At 36.9% G+C, this 18811-nt stretch overlaps 1 protein-coding gene across 1 annotated transcript; it reads left to right on the top strand.

Moving 5' to 3' along the window:
• Positions 1–1073: 1073 nt before the first annotated feature.
• On the top strand, positions 1074–17525 carry LOC114476138 (four and a half LIM domains protein 1-like). Its single transcript, XM_028467436.1, has 6 exons — positions 1074–1306; positions 12182–12344; positions 12426–12600; positions 14840–15009; positions 15785–15971; positions 17033–17525. Exons 2-6 carry the CDS (start codon positions 12189–12191, stop codon positions 17185–17187), a joined length of 843 nt encoding a protein of 280 aa, XP_028323237.1. The 5' UTR covers positions 1074–1306; positions 12182–12188; the 3' UTR covers positions 17188–17525.
• The last annotated feature ends 1286 nt before the right edge of the window (positions 17526–18811 follow it).

Here is an 18811-nt window from a genome sequence, read left to right as displayed (position 1 = left end):
AAAAGAAGTTGCAGTTTGAAAAATAACCATGCTTTTATTTGACTAACTCTGTGCATACTTACATATATTAACCTTTTCAACTCAAGTGAATAAGTAATAACATAAATTAAACTAAATTGTTCCTATTTAAAGTGTAAAACAAGCCACTTTGCATATATAGAACACAAAACAGGGACGAATCATGTTGTCGATACCAATTTTTTTTTTCAAATAAAAGTATTCCTGTATGTTAACTTTGAAAAACACATATTTTAAAAACATTAAATCACACAATGTATCATCCCACTCTTATACTTTATGCAGCAGCAGTAGAACAGTTACCACCAATGTGTGATTAAAAACAAAATATAAGAAAGCACATTAAATAGAATTAACCATTTTTACAGATATAAATACAGCTTTACAAATCTAATATTTTTTTCTTTTATTTGTTGCCCCATTTTAATAACATTCTGTACCATTTAATTTTTAAACTGCTCCTTTCCCCCTTAACCCTTAGACCTCAACACACCTTTAAAACATCAAAACAAGCCCTTTTGGCTTGTGACCATATTAGTATTATGAGTGGTGTATAACAGTGTAACACCAAAAATACTGACAAATAAGCCTGTTACCTATGGAGGTAAATTTCCCTCTTTATTATTCAATAATATTTTTTTTTTTTACTATTATCCAATAATAATAATAATAAAAAAAAACAAACAAAAAAAAACACTTAAATTCCCAAAAAATAATCACATCAATAAAAAACAACCTTTTCAATCAAAAATAAATATTTTCAATCAAACAAACAAAAAAATTGTTCAAATGAAAACAACATATATATTTCAAACCCAAATAATTACATTTGAACACTTTTTTCTTTGATTGAAAATATTTATTTTTGATTGAGGTAAACTTTTATTTTTTGTTGAAAACTTCATTTTTATTAATTAATAGACACAAATATACTTCCATAAATACCGCTTCATTTTAAATCTCCCCCTCAGAGCTTTATTTTGAAGGTCTAGATGGAGTTGCCAAATATTTAAATTCCCGCCTATTTGACGACTCTTTAACATGCTCGTAACTCCTTTTCGGAAGTATCTGAGCGGGAAATCACACTGTGTATCTGGCAACGCTGCCTCCGGCTGTGCACATGTCAGTATTCCTAAGGTAAGAGAACCGTCAGTTCAGCGGAGCTCCGTCAGTCCTCAGCCGGAGAGCGTTCACTGTGAGCCGGGCAGACAGGCTGCCGAGCACCGCTCCTCTTCCACCTCCACCTCCACCTCCTCCTCCTCATCATCATCATCATCCAAAACGCACCGTGAGTTACCTGAACTAATAATGACTGATGCTCTTACTGTTTGTATGAAGGAAGACAACTTGTGACATGTTTATTTATCATGCAGCACAAGCTTTTATTATTATTATTATTAATAATAATAAGGTTTTGCAGAACACAATGTTGTAAAGTTCCTCTGGGGCGTTGGCTGCCAGTGTGCGCGCGTGTGCTAGAGTTACACGATCCAGACAGAAACTGTAAAACGATCCAGACTTGTAAAATCTGTTTCCAGTTAGGAAGTCTTTTTTTTTTCTTCCTTTCTTCTAATGATGGAACCAATGAGGCTCAAAATGCATCACAGAGGTCCATTAAAATTCCTGCAGCTTTTCTTGCATTTATGTGTGTTTTTCAGGATTTAAACACAAACAGATGACGTGTATAGTGTCAGTACAGACAGTAACATTTGCTTTTTTTGACTCTGACCTCCTTTCATGTATTTATTATTATTTATTTTTTTTTATCACAGATTAATTAAAGCACAACATTTTCCACAGAATTTCATGCTTAAATTAGTTTTTTTCTTGCAATACTACTATTTTATATTTAAAATGTAATTTGGTGAAAGCTTGTGTTATAAATATTAAATAGTATATTATTAATATCATGTACATGCATGTGTGTGTGTAAATATGTTTGATGTGCATCATGGACAAACCATGTATCACTGTAATAAATCATTCTGTGCACTGACATGTGGAAAAAGTTATTACACTGTAAAATGCTTAGAGACAGACGGTACGTAGCACAATGTCTGACCAACACACACACACACACTTAGTGGGAGTCTGAGCCGGTCCGTGCATGTTAAAGAAATTACCATGAGCTCATCCCTATAAACTATAATATGGCCTCATAAAACTTAATTTCTCTGCTCTGACTTCATGTCAGGCGAAGCCTCTGTTGTGATTTTCACTTTTTATTTCAAAGCACTGCATGTAAAAAGATACAGACTAAGGTTTATTTCCCCTTTCTGTCGATGCTGCTGCTGAAGTTTAAACAGAAAGATGAATAGTCTGTTTTAGGATTTCTGGAGGTTAAACGTCAGGTTCTTTCACTGCAGCTCGTCACACAAACTGAACTTTGTTGAACAAGTCGTAAAGACTATTTTAAACGTTTCTGACGGCCTGTTTCCTACAGCTTTCACGTTGGATTTGACACAAATATAGGTTAATTGTGTGAATGTGAGGAAGGAGTTTAACACAGCAGCAGCTTCTGGCTGAACTCGTGATGTTTTTGTTTCTGTGACTTTCGTTCACATCTTCTCTATCAGCTCCTGGAATGAGGACAACCTGCCAAATAAAACTGTTCTCTTCCAGTAATCTGAGCGAGAGACGAAAACGATTAGGCTGAACTCGATCTGTTGTGTGTATTTGTGTGTCTTCATAGCAGAATTAAAAAAAAAAAAAAAAAAAGAACTTTAATGTTACTGAAGTCAAATGTGAGCCTGATGTTTGTCGACTCATTTACGCACTAAAGTAGTGTTTCTCAAAACGAGGTATGTGTACCTCCAGGGGTACTTGAAAGAGAGTGGATAATAAATAAAAGCCTTAAAAACCTGGAGTTTTATATTGTTTATTTTTAGTTGAAAATTAGGGGTGTCACGATCCAATATTGATATCAGATATCAGTTCGATATCAGCCTGAAAACGAATATCGGATTCAAATTTCCATAATAATGACGATGCAAATGATCTTGATTAGAGCGGAACTGAAATTCAAGGGTCAGTTTTAGTCCCAAATCTATAGAAATAAATCTATTCTTTCCACTCTTTTATATTAAAAAAACGTGTCATCATTCCATCATTATGGTCTATAGGTGGTATTCTGAGTAAGAGAAAGGGGGTACTTGAGCAAAAAAGGATAGAGAACCACTGATATAAAGTACTACAGATGACAAGAAACTACTTTTGATTTATTTAAAACTATAATTTTGCTGCTATTTAAAAAAAAAAAAAAAAAAAAAAACAAATAATCACTGTGAAATGTACAAAACTGTCTGTACATGATTAAGAATTTATCCACCATTCATTACATGTTTGAAATATTTTTTTTTTTATTTTTTTTTTTTTTTTACTGGACACATGATGAGATATTTTCCTCCAATCAGAATCAGAAATACTTTATTTATCCCAGGGGGAAATTACTTGTGTTACAGATGCTCAAGAAATATTACAAATAAAAAGAATAAACACGAAAGAAAGAAAGAGAAAAACATACCTAGTGAAGTACAAGACTGTTAATTAAATAAGGATTGACTACAAGGGCACAAATTACAGTAGAAAAAAAATAAGACAAGATAAATAATAATAATTATTATACAAATGTAATAGATATATACAACAATCAAAGCAGTGTGACAGAACTTCACAGAAGGGGTTGATCTACAGTTGGGAGCAACATAGGGTTCTACTGGGACTTTGATTTACCTAAAAAATGTGCAATTTCTTTAAGCCCGTGCTTGTACTCTTTATTTTTCCTGCACTTTAGTTTTTAATTCTGTTTGGCAGAATTTTGCTCCGTCGTCGCGGGTAATGCTCATAAGACTGCACGTCAAAGTATTTAAGTTTACGACTGTAATCGAAGTAGATAAACTGTCTTTAATATGAATTCATGCTTCATTTTCCTTTATCTTAACATATGCATAGCCTATAAGAAATAACTATTGATGTATAATACATCCGATTGTTTATTAGAACACATTACATTGATTATGTTTGTTGAAAAATACATGAGAGAAGAGGATCTTGAAAGAAATAATCGCAAATTCAATCGCAATCGCAATATCGAGGAAGAAGAAGAAGAAAAAAAGAAGGAAATTAGATTTTTTTTCCCAAAATTGTTCAGCCCTAGTTAAGCGTCTTGCTCAAGGGCACTCCAACACACAGATGATTCAGCCATAGGATTAAAACCATAACGTTTTAAACATATGACGACCCCTATAGTCGCCAATGTTTAAGCACAAGTACAAAGTGCTTTCATTTTCTTCAGGCACAGGTTTTTCCCGGCAGTCGTAGAAGTAATGTATGTTCAGCTGCATGTGATTGGACGTGATGGATTTGTGAGTTGATTCACCTTAATCTAGATAAATCTGTTATAGAGAAGGAATGACTTCCTAAGCTTCTACAACCTTTGAAAGAAGCTTTGCCTAAACGCTGAGCTCAGCTTTTCATATTTGCAGAAGTGATTTTTTTGTTCCTTAGTAAAAAATCCAGCTTCCTGTTGAAGTATCGTTTTCTGTCGGTGATTTCCACTGAGCTCTAGTGATCTCACACCTGCAGTCTACGTGACGACGAGCGCTCGGGCAGGTTTTGCAGCTTTTACGACTCTTTTTGGGTTGTGCGAGTCTCAGTGTTCCTATCCCTCTATTCTTCATCACATTCTTCAGCGATAAGCTCATGCCAACGCAGTGGAACTCACACATGGCTCAGATATTCAAAAACAATTCAGTCGCTGATTTCTCACCTTTTCACCTGCTTTTTGTTTTTCTCTTTTTAATCAAACCACTAATGTGTGGCTGACCTTATTGTTTTTCACCTTCTTACCCAATCCATGTGCTGCACACAATGTGGGGAAACCTACTATGGGAGATACAAATCATGTGGCTCACACTTTAACAAAGAATGTACTTTAGAATTAACATATAAAGAGTTATTCAGTTACATCTCGTCACAAAACTATTAACCTTTGCAATAAACAGGTCAGAACCAACCAGTGGTGCCAAAAAAGAAAGAAATAGGTGCCAAACTGAACCAAACAAGTTGGATTTTAAGTTGGTCAGACTAGAACAGCCCTAGCATCTTTGTAAAATGTTAATAATACTAATACTAATAATAAAAACAACTGAACAATGGGATTTTATACTTGTAATCTATAGCTTTGTTTACATTACACTGTTCAGAGAAATACCTGGATTTCGAAAAAACACACAAATCACCTAAAAAGTTGTTAACGCTTTCATGAGGAGGAATGACAGATGTTTCAAAAGTGCCATGGAAACACTTTTTCAGCAAATACACGTCACAGAGCGTGACGTACCTGGTCACATGACCACTTCTCACTGAAAAAATATGGTGCGGTACATGGAAACATTTCTTAGCATTAGACTTAAAAGTTAGGCAGTGGCTATCCGTACGCAGCGCCCCTCATTGGCCAGTTTAGGTCACGTGACTAACCCTGACCCTAAAAATTGTTGCGATATAGGGTCATAACGCTACGTACGTGTACTTTGGTAAACATACCAATAGCCCCGCGGATTGTCCGTATGGCAACTGTACGAATAGAAACTTTCTAAAAAATATTACTGCCACATTAGACGTAAAAACAACAAAGAAGGGTTGGAGCGTCCATCTTCCTGCGGCCAAGTCTCAGGAGTTACAAGGCTCCTGCCCAAAACAACCTTCAATGGAGACGTTCAAATCGCAATTATACTTTGTCGATATATAGAAATATCAATTATTTTGCGAAAATCTGTAATGGAAACCCAGCTTATGTCTTCTGTCATTATTTACTCTACAAAGTCATGCCAGGGGCCTGATTGGATGTGAGCCTGAAGGTGCGTACGCACCGAAAGCAACTTCACATCTCTGGCAACTATATTACATTCAAAATCAATGTAAACTACGCAACGTCAAGCGACCTCCTTTTAAATGACGCGACTCACGCAATTCCAGAGACACGATCACGTGATCTGAGTTGCTGGAAGTTGAAAATGTCAAACTTTTCAAGCGACTTCGAGTGACGCTGTGTTGCAACATCCAATCGGTAATGACTTTCTCCCTATGTCACGTAACTGGAGACACATGGAGGAAAGAGTTTCTGGATTTTGTACAAGTACATTGTGGTAGGATCAGCCATGTTTTTTGTGAAAATTAAAATTGAGCTAGAAATTGCTGGGGTAGAGTGAGCAAAAAGCAACTATAGTCAGTTAAGTGGAGGTTTCGTTTAGACAAGTACTTTTTAGGCAACTATAGTCGTGTTGCGTGTGAACGTACCTTCAAGTGGAACCTTTCTTCTAATGATGATGATAATTGTGTAATTGGATGCATGGTGAGTTGTTAAAAATGGGTGTATCATTGGTAAAGTGTTAGTTCCAATTCTTTGTTTCAATGTTTTTTTTATAGATCTACAATCATATGAACCGTATGTATACGATAATATAAGAGTCACTGCTGCATCATTATAGTCAAAGCTGGCTCCTGTTTATCAATAATAGTTTGGAAAACTGGGACAAATGTAAAATTGACTTCAACTATTTGCCTTGTTTACTGCATGCATTAATGCTTGACTATGTACTAAACAGAGTCATGCTCTCATTCTGCACTTTGACATAGAAATCCGTTCTAAGGAAAGACAATGGGCTCTTGTTCAAGTGAGAAATGAGAAACATCTTTATCTGTAAGTTTTATCCTGACGTTAACTATTAGTCTCGGGCGAAAACGACAGGTTTAGCCTGGAATGGTCAGATTCTCTTTCACCATCACATGTGAAGGTTGGGTTTTTTTTTTGGTCTTCATTGGCGCCAGTGTTGCCATGTTGAGACATCACTGTTGCCATGGTGATCAAACATGTCTTTTGAGAGAGAGAGAGAGAGAGAGAGGATTATTAGGCCGAAACATTTTTTAGCAGGAAAACATGCAGCGACAAAGTCGTTGGAACCACTTTTGTTTTGCTCTGACCTGCACGGATACTGGCAGGCTTCCTGTCCACCATTGTTCCGCTACCATCAGATAGCGCTTTACGTGACAGCGCTCGCATTTCAGTGTTGTACTAAGTATCCATGCTTGGTGTAGTTGTGATCTGTGTTTGGAATAAAGGCCCAGGCCTTATTTTGGAATCCTCAGACTCTTATCTGAAATAGTTTTCTGTTTCCCTAAGGAGGCTGATGATGGCTCTCATTCAGTTCTTCCATAAATACATCATAAATTATCAGGTGACTAACAGGAAGTGTTGCTTGTACTCTACATGACATCAGCCCCTGTTTGCAGCCTTATTGTCCTCAGAGGAGACACGAGCACAAAAGATGTTGTTTGATTCATTTTATAAGAAGGAGGACTTTGACCTTTTGTTCGCCAACACTTGGCAACCTCTAAAGTTCAAGTAGGTCATTTAAAAAAACCTCAACTGTGCCGTTACACCTTTTAAATTAGTATGTACATTTATACAAGCATAGAATAAATACGCTTTACAAGACGTGTCAAACTCATGGCCCAGGGGCCAAATCTGGCACTTTGGAGCATCCAATTCGGCCCCGCAGGAGCAAGTAAAAATAACAGGAAAAACATGAATCATTGTGTAAATGATACTCAATGATATTTGCAGGGCTCACAGTTTTTCCTGTGCTTATATCGCATGGTTGTATTCATTTTTAACGTTAACGTAAAATTCTTACAAAATCCTTCAATTTTTTTGGGGGGAATTATTACATATTTCCCTTAATTAAATAGAAATCTAGAAAATTTAAAGTGAAGAAAGATCCTATTGGGACTGATATGTATCACTTTTTGCTTGGTTTTTGTTGATATTTTGCATTTTATGTATACACAGAAGTGAAACTAGGGCACAATTATGTTGAAATTACTCATTTTTCCACATAAATTCCGAGGCCCTCTTGAGATTAAACTGCTCCGTATTCCATTTCTAAATAAGGAGTTCAGTTACAGTACATTCAAAAGATTAACTTGTTAAGATCCAGATCAACAATGGGTCAGGAATTGGAAGTATTTTTCTCAAGATATGAATGTTTTCCTTGGTGGTGATCTCTAAAAATAGAGAGTTGAGCAGGAACCGTTTAAAGAGCGACACTCCTAAAGTCGGGAGCGTTCAACCAAAAGCCAACACAAACCATTTCTACATTTACATGTAGAAAAATATCCTTTAAAACTATCTGCAACTTCCATTAAAAGTTGAGGCAGATTTCAGTTTCTGCCAAAACTGGAAACTTCCTCTAGAATGTGTGCCAGCATGCCTCAGTAACCAGGAGGCCAGCCATAGTTTGTGGTTTCCTGGGGAGTGGTTCTTGTAGGGTAGTGTGTGTGTGTGTGTGTGTGTGTGTGTGTGTGTGGGCAGGTTCTGTCAAAAAAAGTTGTCGAACTTCCAGATCTCACCACAGTACTCATTCCTGGCATTCCTGTATGTGCTGGCTGTGCGCACACACACGTACAGAGAAGTTTGAGAGAATTTCTTGTGGTCAGTTATCGTGAACCTGATATTCATGAGTGCATGAATCTGATCCACATCTGTAGAAATACTGTGCTAAATAAATGTGATATTTACTGCTAAAATGCTGCCTATAATCCCACTAGTTCTGTTTGTTTGGATTCAAGTTCCTTAAGTTTTAGTGCAAGTCATTATTGTAAAACAGCCATTAACGCAGTAACTGGTCGGCAGAGCCTTAACTTCTGTGCAAGCTGATAGTGACGCACCAAAACTTTCCTCCTCGGAATGGCTATAATATCTGTGCAGTTGAGTGCAGGTTGTAGCAGCCTCCAACAGATATAAAAGTGCCTCCACATCCATATAATAGTAAATAAAATAATCACAAGGCCCGTAAGTAGAAACAGCATTTGAAAGAAATGTGATGAAAACCACAGTATCTAAATAAAGATGAAAATCAGTGAAAAAAAAAAAAGATTGAAGCAAACGACGTAAAACACTGTCACAGAAATCAGTTGTATTTCAACTTAAAACACGGTGTTTATTTATTAAACAAATACGCAAACTTTTAGTTTTTTTTAAAACAATCAAGTGAAGAATGTTCTTTAGGAACTTTTTGTATTTAATTTTGGTGCAAAAAGAATAAAAAGGCCAGTGGCATACAGTATTTCAGGAAAAAAGTAAAACCAGCAACAGAACCACTTCACTATATGCCAGGGTTTTTCCAACTTTGGGGTCATGACCCCATGTGGGGTCGCCTGGAATTCAAATGGGGTCCCCTGAAAGGTCTAGTAATTGATTAAAAAAAAAAAAAAAAGACGAATTAAAAGCATATTTGAAACACAATCACAATCTTAAACAACTGTATTCTATACTTTCACTTTCTCAAATATAAATCTAGTTAAAACAAGAACACAGTCATCGACATCTCCTGCCATATTGGTTCTCATTATAACTCGCAACCTTTTCCTAAATGTCCTAAATCTAAGAACTTAGATGTATACATAAGAGAACAGACCTCAAACCTTTATCCCCATTCCACTTTGTGGTAGTGAGATGATACATTGCAGTATAATAATATCTGCGCTGGTGCATCTTCTCACTTGTCACTTTGTGAACTAATTCTGGCTAATGTGTATTTTTAACAGTGAAATAAACATCAAAAGCTAAATTCTAGAAAAAAAATCCTCTGTGGTCACCAGTAATGTGATGTCAAAATAAGGTCACAACCCAATAAAGGTAGGGAAGTGAACCACTGCTATAGGCTCAATGTCCATTTAAAAACAACTGTTGTGATGCCAGCAAAGCATGGCAATGACTGAACTCTTTATTCCTTTACACCAGTTCAGTCCAACTGGTTTCCAGCAATAAAAGTTACACATTAATCAGAGCAATGTAAATAAGGGCTTGTCTGTGATTGCTGAATAGAAAAATGATCTGAGGCTGTTTGCCCAGAGGCAGAGTGTGTGAGTGAGTCTCAGAGAACAGAACGCTTATTAAACACAAACACGTGAAAACTCACATCGGAGCTCAAATATGTACGATTGATTTCAGCTTTTACACTGAGAAAATGTAAACCATTGCTTTGAACTCAGAGGTTAAACCAAAGCATCAAAGCAGGAGTTCTCAACATCTGGTCACAGACATGTTCTCAATGGGTCCTGAAAAGTTAAACTCTACGTGTGGTTGTTTATATCCATGTGTTTAGAAGCCCTGGTTTCAATATTCTGAGTGAAATATCCAGGAAAAACTACAAACATCTACCAACGTGGCTTTAATTGGTGCTTAGATGATCTAAAACAACAATGTGATAACTGATATTATTGAAAAAAAAAATCATTAATAGCAGTTTTTGTAAATAATAAAATAAAATTGTAGGGTATCTAATGGACTATTTGACGATTTCTCCTTTTAGGAGAATATAAACAACAGCGCCCTCATGTGGCCTGTATAATAAACTTAAATGTCATTCAGGATGAACATAAAGAATTAATGTTACCAATACTAAGGTTACCTATAAAATACAGGTCATTTTTTTATTACAATGTGAACATTTTTAAATCCAATTTAAAGGCTCTCTTTTCCTCTACTGTGTATGACTGAGAGGGAGATTTTTATTGATATTGTTAATTTTAATGTTTTTACTGCAGATTTTAATGTTCTTATTGATTTTTAAACTGTTAAATGTTTTCTGTTGCACTTTTTGCTCATGTTAAGCACTTTGAATTGCCTTGTGTATGAAATGTGCTATACAAATACATTTCCTTTGCCTTACAACCAGCAGTCAGAGTGACAGTGGTTAAATTACGTGTTAATAATAATAATAATAATAACTCTTTAATAGTACGTATTTCCTCCATCATTATGTAAAAAAGATCTAGAAGTATAATGAGAGGACTTTGTTGGTGCTGTAACAAATATAATTGAAGTTAAGGTGCGTTCACACCAAACGCGACTATAGCGACTCACCAGGGAACAATGTGTGTGTGTGTGTGTGTGTGTTCAGCCGGTGACAGGGTAGTGAGAAAGAGAGAGAGGGTTGATCACTTCTTTTGCTTCTTGCTCCGCTTTTACGGTTTAAATGATCAACTTACGGAGATACTAAAGGTTAAGTTCACTCAGAATCTGTTATGATCAGTAGTTACTGTGGTTTTCAAGAAGTTAACCACTTGAATTTTGCCCCGATAAATTGAGGAAGTTGTACAGCCTCTGCTGCAGCCGTCTGCACTGTAATGGAGGGACCAGGGTGGGGCAGCAGCCTCCGCTCTACAGACAGTGAAGGACGAGAGAGTTGTTGTTGCTTGAAGTCGCTTAAAAAGTTCATATTTTTCAACTTTGAGCGACGAGGTCACGCTCGACCTCATTGTTGAAATTACACAAGTCACATCGCTTGAGGTCACGTCATTTACATTGATTTTAATGTAATCGAGTCGCTTCAGTCACTTTTGGTGTGAAAGCACCTTTAGGCTTATTAATATAAGGTGCCAAGTCTATTTTATTCAAGCTGTTCAAACATTTTTCAATAATTCCCAATTACTTTTATTTTTTAGGGGCGTACCGGTCCGATATCAGCCAGAAAACAAGTATCGGGTTTTATCGGACTGCATGTGAAATCTCTGATATATATTATATTTATTCAATTGTAGAATACTGTGGATATTAAGTTGAAGGTTAAAATGTATGTAACCAATCAGTTAATAATAAATGGGTCAGTTTTTCCTCACACCTACTGTTGCTGACTATTGTTCTCTGCCACTTGATGAAGCCTTTTCTAACATTTCACACTACAAAATAAGTACTGGTAATAAAAAGTATGCATGATTCATGCTGATATCGTATCAGGTCGATGACGGTATTGGCCAATGCTCAAGGCTGCAATATTGGTATTGAATCGGAAGTGAAAAAGTTGTATCCTGACATCGCTATTATTTTTTCTGCATGCTAATGAGATTTATCGATGTTACTCAACTTCTAAACCCCAAATATGGCCCTTTATATCAAATTTTTTGACTTGTGCGATTGCGAAACTTAGCCAACAAATCAACTCCTCAGCTGCTTATAAATTGATCCCTTTTATATATTTTAATACCATTTCAGGTTGAGGTTATTCTCTGTCACTGTCCTGGATAACTGCAGGTATAGATGCATTTGTTCCCACAGGCAAACATGAGGCTTATCTTTCTACTCTCTGGTTTCTCCTCACAGTGAAACCATGGCTGACAGCGCAAACTGTTTCTACTGCCGTGAGGACCTCGGAGGGAAGAGGTTCGTCCGCAGCGAGGGACGGCCCGTGTGCGTTCGCTGCCACACTAAGTTCTGTGCCAACTCTTGCGCCGAGTGCCATCGTCCCATCTCCGTGGAAACAAAGGTAGAACTACATCATTGTCGGCCATTGTTCTCTTTAAACACATTATAATTACGTAAATAAAACCCTGTGTTTTTCCTTCAGGAGCTCAGTCATAAAGGCAAGCACTGGCATGAAGAGTGTTTCCGCTGCGTAAAGTGCTACAAGCCTCTGGCCAAGGAGCCCTTCAACATGAAGGATGAGCGCGTCATGTGTGGGAAGTGTTGCTCCAGAGAGGACGCTCCACGCTGCCACGGCTGCTACAAACCCATCCTGCCAGGTCTAATCACCTCCACATGAATACATACTTGCATCTCTAAACCAGGGGTCACCAACCTTTCTGAAACCATGAGCTACTTCAAAGATACTAATAATCCATAGGGCTACCAGTTTGATGCTCAGAAATACTACGACAATTTCCCAGTTTCACTTTAATTAGAGGAAAAGATCATGAAGAAAGACTTTACATCTACTTAAAAAAGTTAGGAAATATTCATTGTTTCATTTTGTAATTACCACTTCTGAAACATTTAATAGGGAATCATCATGTTTTACTAGCCACTAACTAGTCCTCCTAACCGAAACATGTTCTTACAATGCAACAATAATGTAAGATTTTATAAAACTTCCACTCATTTATTTCATTTTATTATCATCATTATTTATTTTTATTCTATTTAAAGGTACACTGTGTACTTTTTGACCTAAAGAGTTTCCTCAGGCCAATATACAGCGCTTGACAGTCTCAATGCTCCGAGCGGAGCTTCCCTCTTGAAACAGCGCCATGTAAGTTTGGAGAGACAGAACGTCTTTCACCAGGTCGTGACCTGGAAAACATTTCACTTTACGGCAGTCACGTGACCACAGGCTCGGGTACTGTATATATAGTTCCCACGTGACGGCAATTGCTGTGGGTAGCTGAAACAAGTTTAGCCTCTGTCTGGAGGGCGGAGGTGGCGGCTGCTTCTCCAGCCCATAGACTGTAGCTGCAGTGGGAGCCCAGCTCCGCTTCACACCCCAGCCCTTAGAGCCAGTCCTTATCCCAAAATTACAGGTCAACTTCTGTCTGCATACACAATCATAAGACAAGGGAGGCTGGCCCGACTGACTGACCGTTGAATTTTGCGACAGTGCTGCGGTGCTTGTGGCCACTTGCGTGAAAGTTACCAGTCTAGCGCCCCCAGTGGCCAAAAGTTACACAGTGTGCCTTTAAAGAAAATAAAACTTCACAAGCTAAACACCAAATCTGCAGCATCATTAATTAAATCCTATCTGTGGTTCTTGAACACATTTGTCTCAATGTTTCAGTGAAAATAAACATTTAAAGATGGTTAATTTCAAAAAGAAAAAAACTTATCAAGTCCAACGGTTTTCAACTCAAGTAAGACTCTGACTACATTTGTCATCTGAATTGATCTTTGTGAGTTTGAAGCCTGGTAAATCAGATTTTAGATGGAGTTACTGTAACTGGTGACTAGAGCTGCTGTTAGAACAGGCCTGAGGGCCCCTCACATGTAAGTAAGTATATTTTATTTATAAAGTGCTTTTCACAGATACAAACCACAAAGTGCTGTACAAATATTAAAGTTACATCCCGTCCAAAGAAACATGAAAAGACAATCACATAACATGGGAGGACAAGAATGTGGGTCGCCATGGGCATGATAGGCGCCCCGTACTTAGAAGAATAGAAGAAAAATGGGAAAACAACAGATGGATAGGGGAGGGGAAAAGGCAGGTTTTAGACGGTGAAGGCGTAGACAAAATAAACCCTTTCTTTTCCTCTGATACAGTCAGATGATGGTTCAGAAGACAGAAAGTCCAGATGGTGATGGGGTGAGAGGAGGGGGACGGAGCGTCACTCTGTACACAGCCATGGTGAAAATAGAGACAACCTTGAGCTGGCGTGTGGGGGTCCATGAGGGCACCGTGTTGGTGACCCCTGCTCTAAATTATCATGTCAAACTCATTTTAGTACAGGGGAAAAATACGGAGCAGCTTGATCTCAAGTGGGCCACAGATTTTATGCTGGAAAACAAGTAATTTCAACAGTATTGTGCCCTAGTTCACATTTCTACATATGCATAAAATACAAAATATGTAAGAAATTGGCCATATCCAAGCAACAAGTGATAAATAGTCCAAACAAGATCTTTAAATTTCCTAGATTTTGTGACCAATTTTTATTTAATTAAGGGAAATATGTCAAAATTTAAGATTAAATTGTAGGATTTTTTAGTTTTTTCATCTGTTTAAAATTAAAAATGACTGTAATTATGAGATATAAGCACCGGGAAAACTGTGAGCCCTGCAAATGTTGAGTTTTATTACTGTAAAAATTTTTTCTGCTGCGGGCCGTATTTGGCCCCCAGGCCATGCATTTGACACGTGATGTAGAAGGCGATCACAGATATGTGTAATTATGGCTGGTCCATTAGGTTTCTATGATATAAACATTTCCAAACAGGCGTCTATAGCTCTATAACCTACAGCATCTGTCCCTTCCTGCTGCCCCACAGGTACAGAGAGTGTGGAATACAAAGGAAACTCATGGCATGAGGAGTGCTTCACCTGCTACAACTGTAAACGTCCAATAGGATCGCAGAGTTTCATCACCAAAGGAAGTGACACGTACTGCAGCCCCTGCTACGACAAGAAGTTCGCCAAACACTGCTTCAGCTGCAAAAAGGTAAAGGTTTTTAATTAGTGATCCTGATCAACTTTAGAGTAAACGTGTGTCAGAGTTAATCTGGGATCTAGTGCTTGGACAATAGGAGCCCTGCTGGTTAGTAGTACATCTGTTTTTCATTGTGTTGGAGGAGCAATAATCGCCATGGCAACAGTGGTAGAAAATTATTATTGTAATGTAACAATTTGTTTATTTATTTTTTACAATTGTTTGGTCTCTAAATATGATGCAGATCAATTAGTTTTGCTATAATTGCAAAAAGATAAATTATCTACGACCTGACGTTCAAATTTGTTTAGATACATGTTAAATAAAAAACTATTTTTAAATTTAAAAAAAATTATGAAATATTGATATGTTTGACATTGTCTTGCTTTAATCTGAAATAGTGTCATCTGTTCACTTACATTTGGATTTAAAAACCACTTTGCATACATTAAGCCAGTTCTGCTCATTTATTTTCATTACATTTATTCATTTATTAGGGCAGCATACAAATACATGAAGTTATAAAAACAGAGATGTTTGTACCACTCTAGCTTAAAAGCTCATTTCCATCTCTAGTCCTTGGGGCGAGGGGTCAAGAATCAATATATACCGTGCAAGTTATGTACAAGAAATACAATAACACTTCATGTTGAAATTCAACTTGAATCATTTGTGAATAAATATCATTCATACATACAATTAGAGGTGACTGATTGAAAGAAACTTCACGTATTATTCCTGGAGCCTGTATATGATAAAACACAGTCGTTAATCCTCCCGTCTGCAGCCGATCACCTCTGGAGGCGTGAACTACCAGGACCAGCCGTGGCACGGCCACTGCTTCGTGTGCAGCTGCTGCTCCAAACCTCTGGCTGGGACCAGCTTCACCAAACACGAGGAGCAGGTGTTCTGTGTCGACTGCTACAAGACGTCTGTGGCAAAGAAATGCAGAGGCTGCCAAAACCCCATCACAGGTAGCCTCAAATGTTATTATTTACACCTCACAATAACAATAGGCTGTGGAAAGATTACTGGGCGGAGCTTCTGATAACAAAACACGGCGTTACCAAGACAACCGCAGTGACTTTTTCACGTGTAATAAAAACTGAGGATTTTATGCTTTTGGGATGTTGACATTTTAAAAAGTATCGTTGTCAACTCCTAAAGATAGAAGAATATTAAAGTCAAAGAACCAGTCCTATAAGACTCCAATAGAAAAATGGTAAAAACCCTAAGGCAAAGATGGGCAACTTTTATCACAGCGGGGCCACAAAAATGTGTTTGTTTGATCGAAGAGCCACATTATCAACATTAATGTCAGCATTCAAAAATAATGACCAATCTGAGCATTAACACAGGAAAGAACAAAGTTTTTATAGTAATTTTGTGTGTTTTTCTGTCATTCTGCGTTTGTTTTCTGTTGTTGTCTTGCTCTTCATGAGACATTTTGCACATTTCTGTTGTGCTTTTGTGTATTTTTCTTGTAAAATCTATGTTTTTTGGAGTCAAATTATGTATTCTTGTTCTCATTTTGCGCTTTTTGGAGTAATTTCTGTGAATTTCTGTTGCTTTGCTTGTTCGTTAGTACTGTGGGTTTGCGGAATCATTTTTTGTGTTTTTCTTGTCATTTTGTGTTATTTGGAGTAATTTTGTGCAGATTACTGTTTTGTTAATTTTTATTCCAGTTGTTTGTGTTATTGGAGTATTTTCTGAGTGTTTCTTGTCTTTTACTGTATTTTCCTGCAATGTTGTAATTCTTTGTATTTTTTAAAAATGTTTTCTTGCTTTTGTTTTGTGTTTTTTTTCTGTCATTTTATACGTTTACTTTGGGGGCTGCATGAAAATAGACCGAGGGACTCATGTGGCCATATCTGCCCTAAAGAATGAACCATCACATAAGCATTGAGCGATTCTTTGTCTGCAGATGGATACAGGGTTTAATTTGCTCAAAGATATGCTGGATGTAAAGTTTAACCCCACTGTCTGAGCCATGCATGATGTTACCAGATGTGTCTCTCCCATCGTTAACTCACAGGTTTTGGAAAAGGAGTGAACATTGTCAACTATGAGGGAAGCTCCTGGCACGAATACTGCTTCACCTGCAAGAAGTGTTCCCTCAATCTGTCCAACAAACGCTTCGTAGCCAAGGGAAGAGACATCCTGTGCAGCGACTGCGCCGACAAACAGTGATGGAATCCTGTTAATGGTTGTCCGACATCATTTTCATAATTCTAGGAGATTACACACAGGACGTGATGTAAACTTTGTATATTTGCTCTGATGCCAACTGCGATGCTAAAAGTATAAACTGTACATTTTTACTGCTTTTTTTGTTGCTGCAAAAACTGTAAAAATATCATTAGAACCTTTCATTAAGTACCTAATAGATAATAATTCAAGTTGTAGAAACCAAGTACGTGGTTTTGTATCAGTCAGAAGCACTTTCGACTTTATCTGAAATGTAAAACAAAAATTAAGTATATGATTTGATATGTTGCTTATGTGAAATAAAGTTTCTACAAACCTCATTGCTTCTTTTGTTTTAATATAATAAGCTTAAAGTGGTGCCCCAACTTTTACAAATATTTAGGACCACCCTGCAGGAAGTATTATTCTTATGGAATTATTTATTTAAATGTTCAGTAGGGTTGCTTTAGCAGGCTAAAGAAGCGCTCACAGCCTCTATTTATACATTTGCTGTTAATTATATTTGTGGGCAACCCCTTTAGTTTTAATTTTATTTTAAAATAATGCTTCATTAGTCTCATAATGAGAAGATTTGGGGTCACAAAAGCATATAATGGTACAAGGATAGAGAAGTCTGTGTATGTGTTAATGTCAATAAACATTCTGATGAAGGACCAGATGAAACCCTCATACGGAGGTGGGGGTTCACCTTAGCCCACTTACACCTCTCACTTTCACCCCACCACACATCTGGATCCTGGAATCCAGTAAATCCATCCTTTCCCTCTCTGTGACTCAAACAATAAATGTGCTTTTACAGTTGTTTTGATAATTTAATACAGCAGTGACATTTAAAGAAGAAAAGTAATTTTCCATGTTGCAATTTACATAAGAAGTCAAAGTGTGTCATAAATGTTGAATTCTGTGTTTTTATGTGTTTGAATGTAGCTCTGTTATTGTTGCAAATGAGCCAAATGTGTTTTTATCATTTCGATTTTATAGAATTTAATTATTACATCTAATGAGTCTATTAGTTTTTGTACTTATTGCTACTATGGCTAGAGTTACGGGAACACAGAAAGAGGAATCATTTCCATCTGTCCTGTACAGTTCCAAATGTCATGGGATTGTCTGTATTATTAGCTTTGTGATGTTATGGAAAGAAAGTATTTGGAATCGAACATAAAAGTGTTTTTCCTGTTGAATAAAACTATTTAAGATCCATAGATTATTTTACAATTACCAAAAGTTCAACTTATGTGTAAAAGAGACTCTACAACTAAACTAAACTAAACTCTGTTGTTCTGAAGCTGCAGACTGAAAGGAAGCACGCTGATTTATCTTCCCTTTTCCAAAAAAAAAAAAAAAGAAAATAATTGTCATTGTTTAACACTGCACTCAATGTCTGACAAAAAAAATAAAATAAAAATGCCTTTAACAGCAGTTCTTCCCGGACAGACATCAGTGCTGTTTTGCTGCCATCTGCTGTTAAGTTTTCCTTTTTCAAACTTGTGTATAATTTGTTATTTGTTTTGATTTTCTCGTATTTAAAAAAATAATATTCATGTTCGGAAAAAAGAAATAAAAAGTTAATTGATTCAAGTTCTCTATTAAGTTACTCTAACAC

This window comes from Gouania willdenowi, chromosome 14 (genome assembly GCF_900634775.1).
Source record: "Gouania willdenowi chromosome 14, fGouWil2.1, whole genome shotgun sequence".
Lineage (NCBI taxonomy): Eukaryota > Metazoa > Chordata > Actinopteri > Blenniiformes > Gobiesocidae > Gouania > Gouania willdenowi.
The sequence above is the reverse complement of the archived record's forward strand: the minus strand, read 5'-3'. Positions and strand labels throughout refer to the sequence as shown.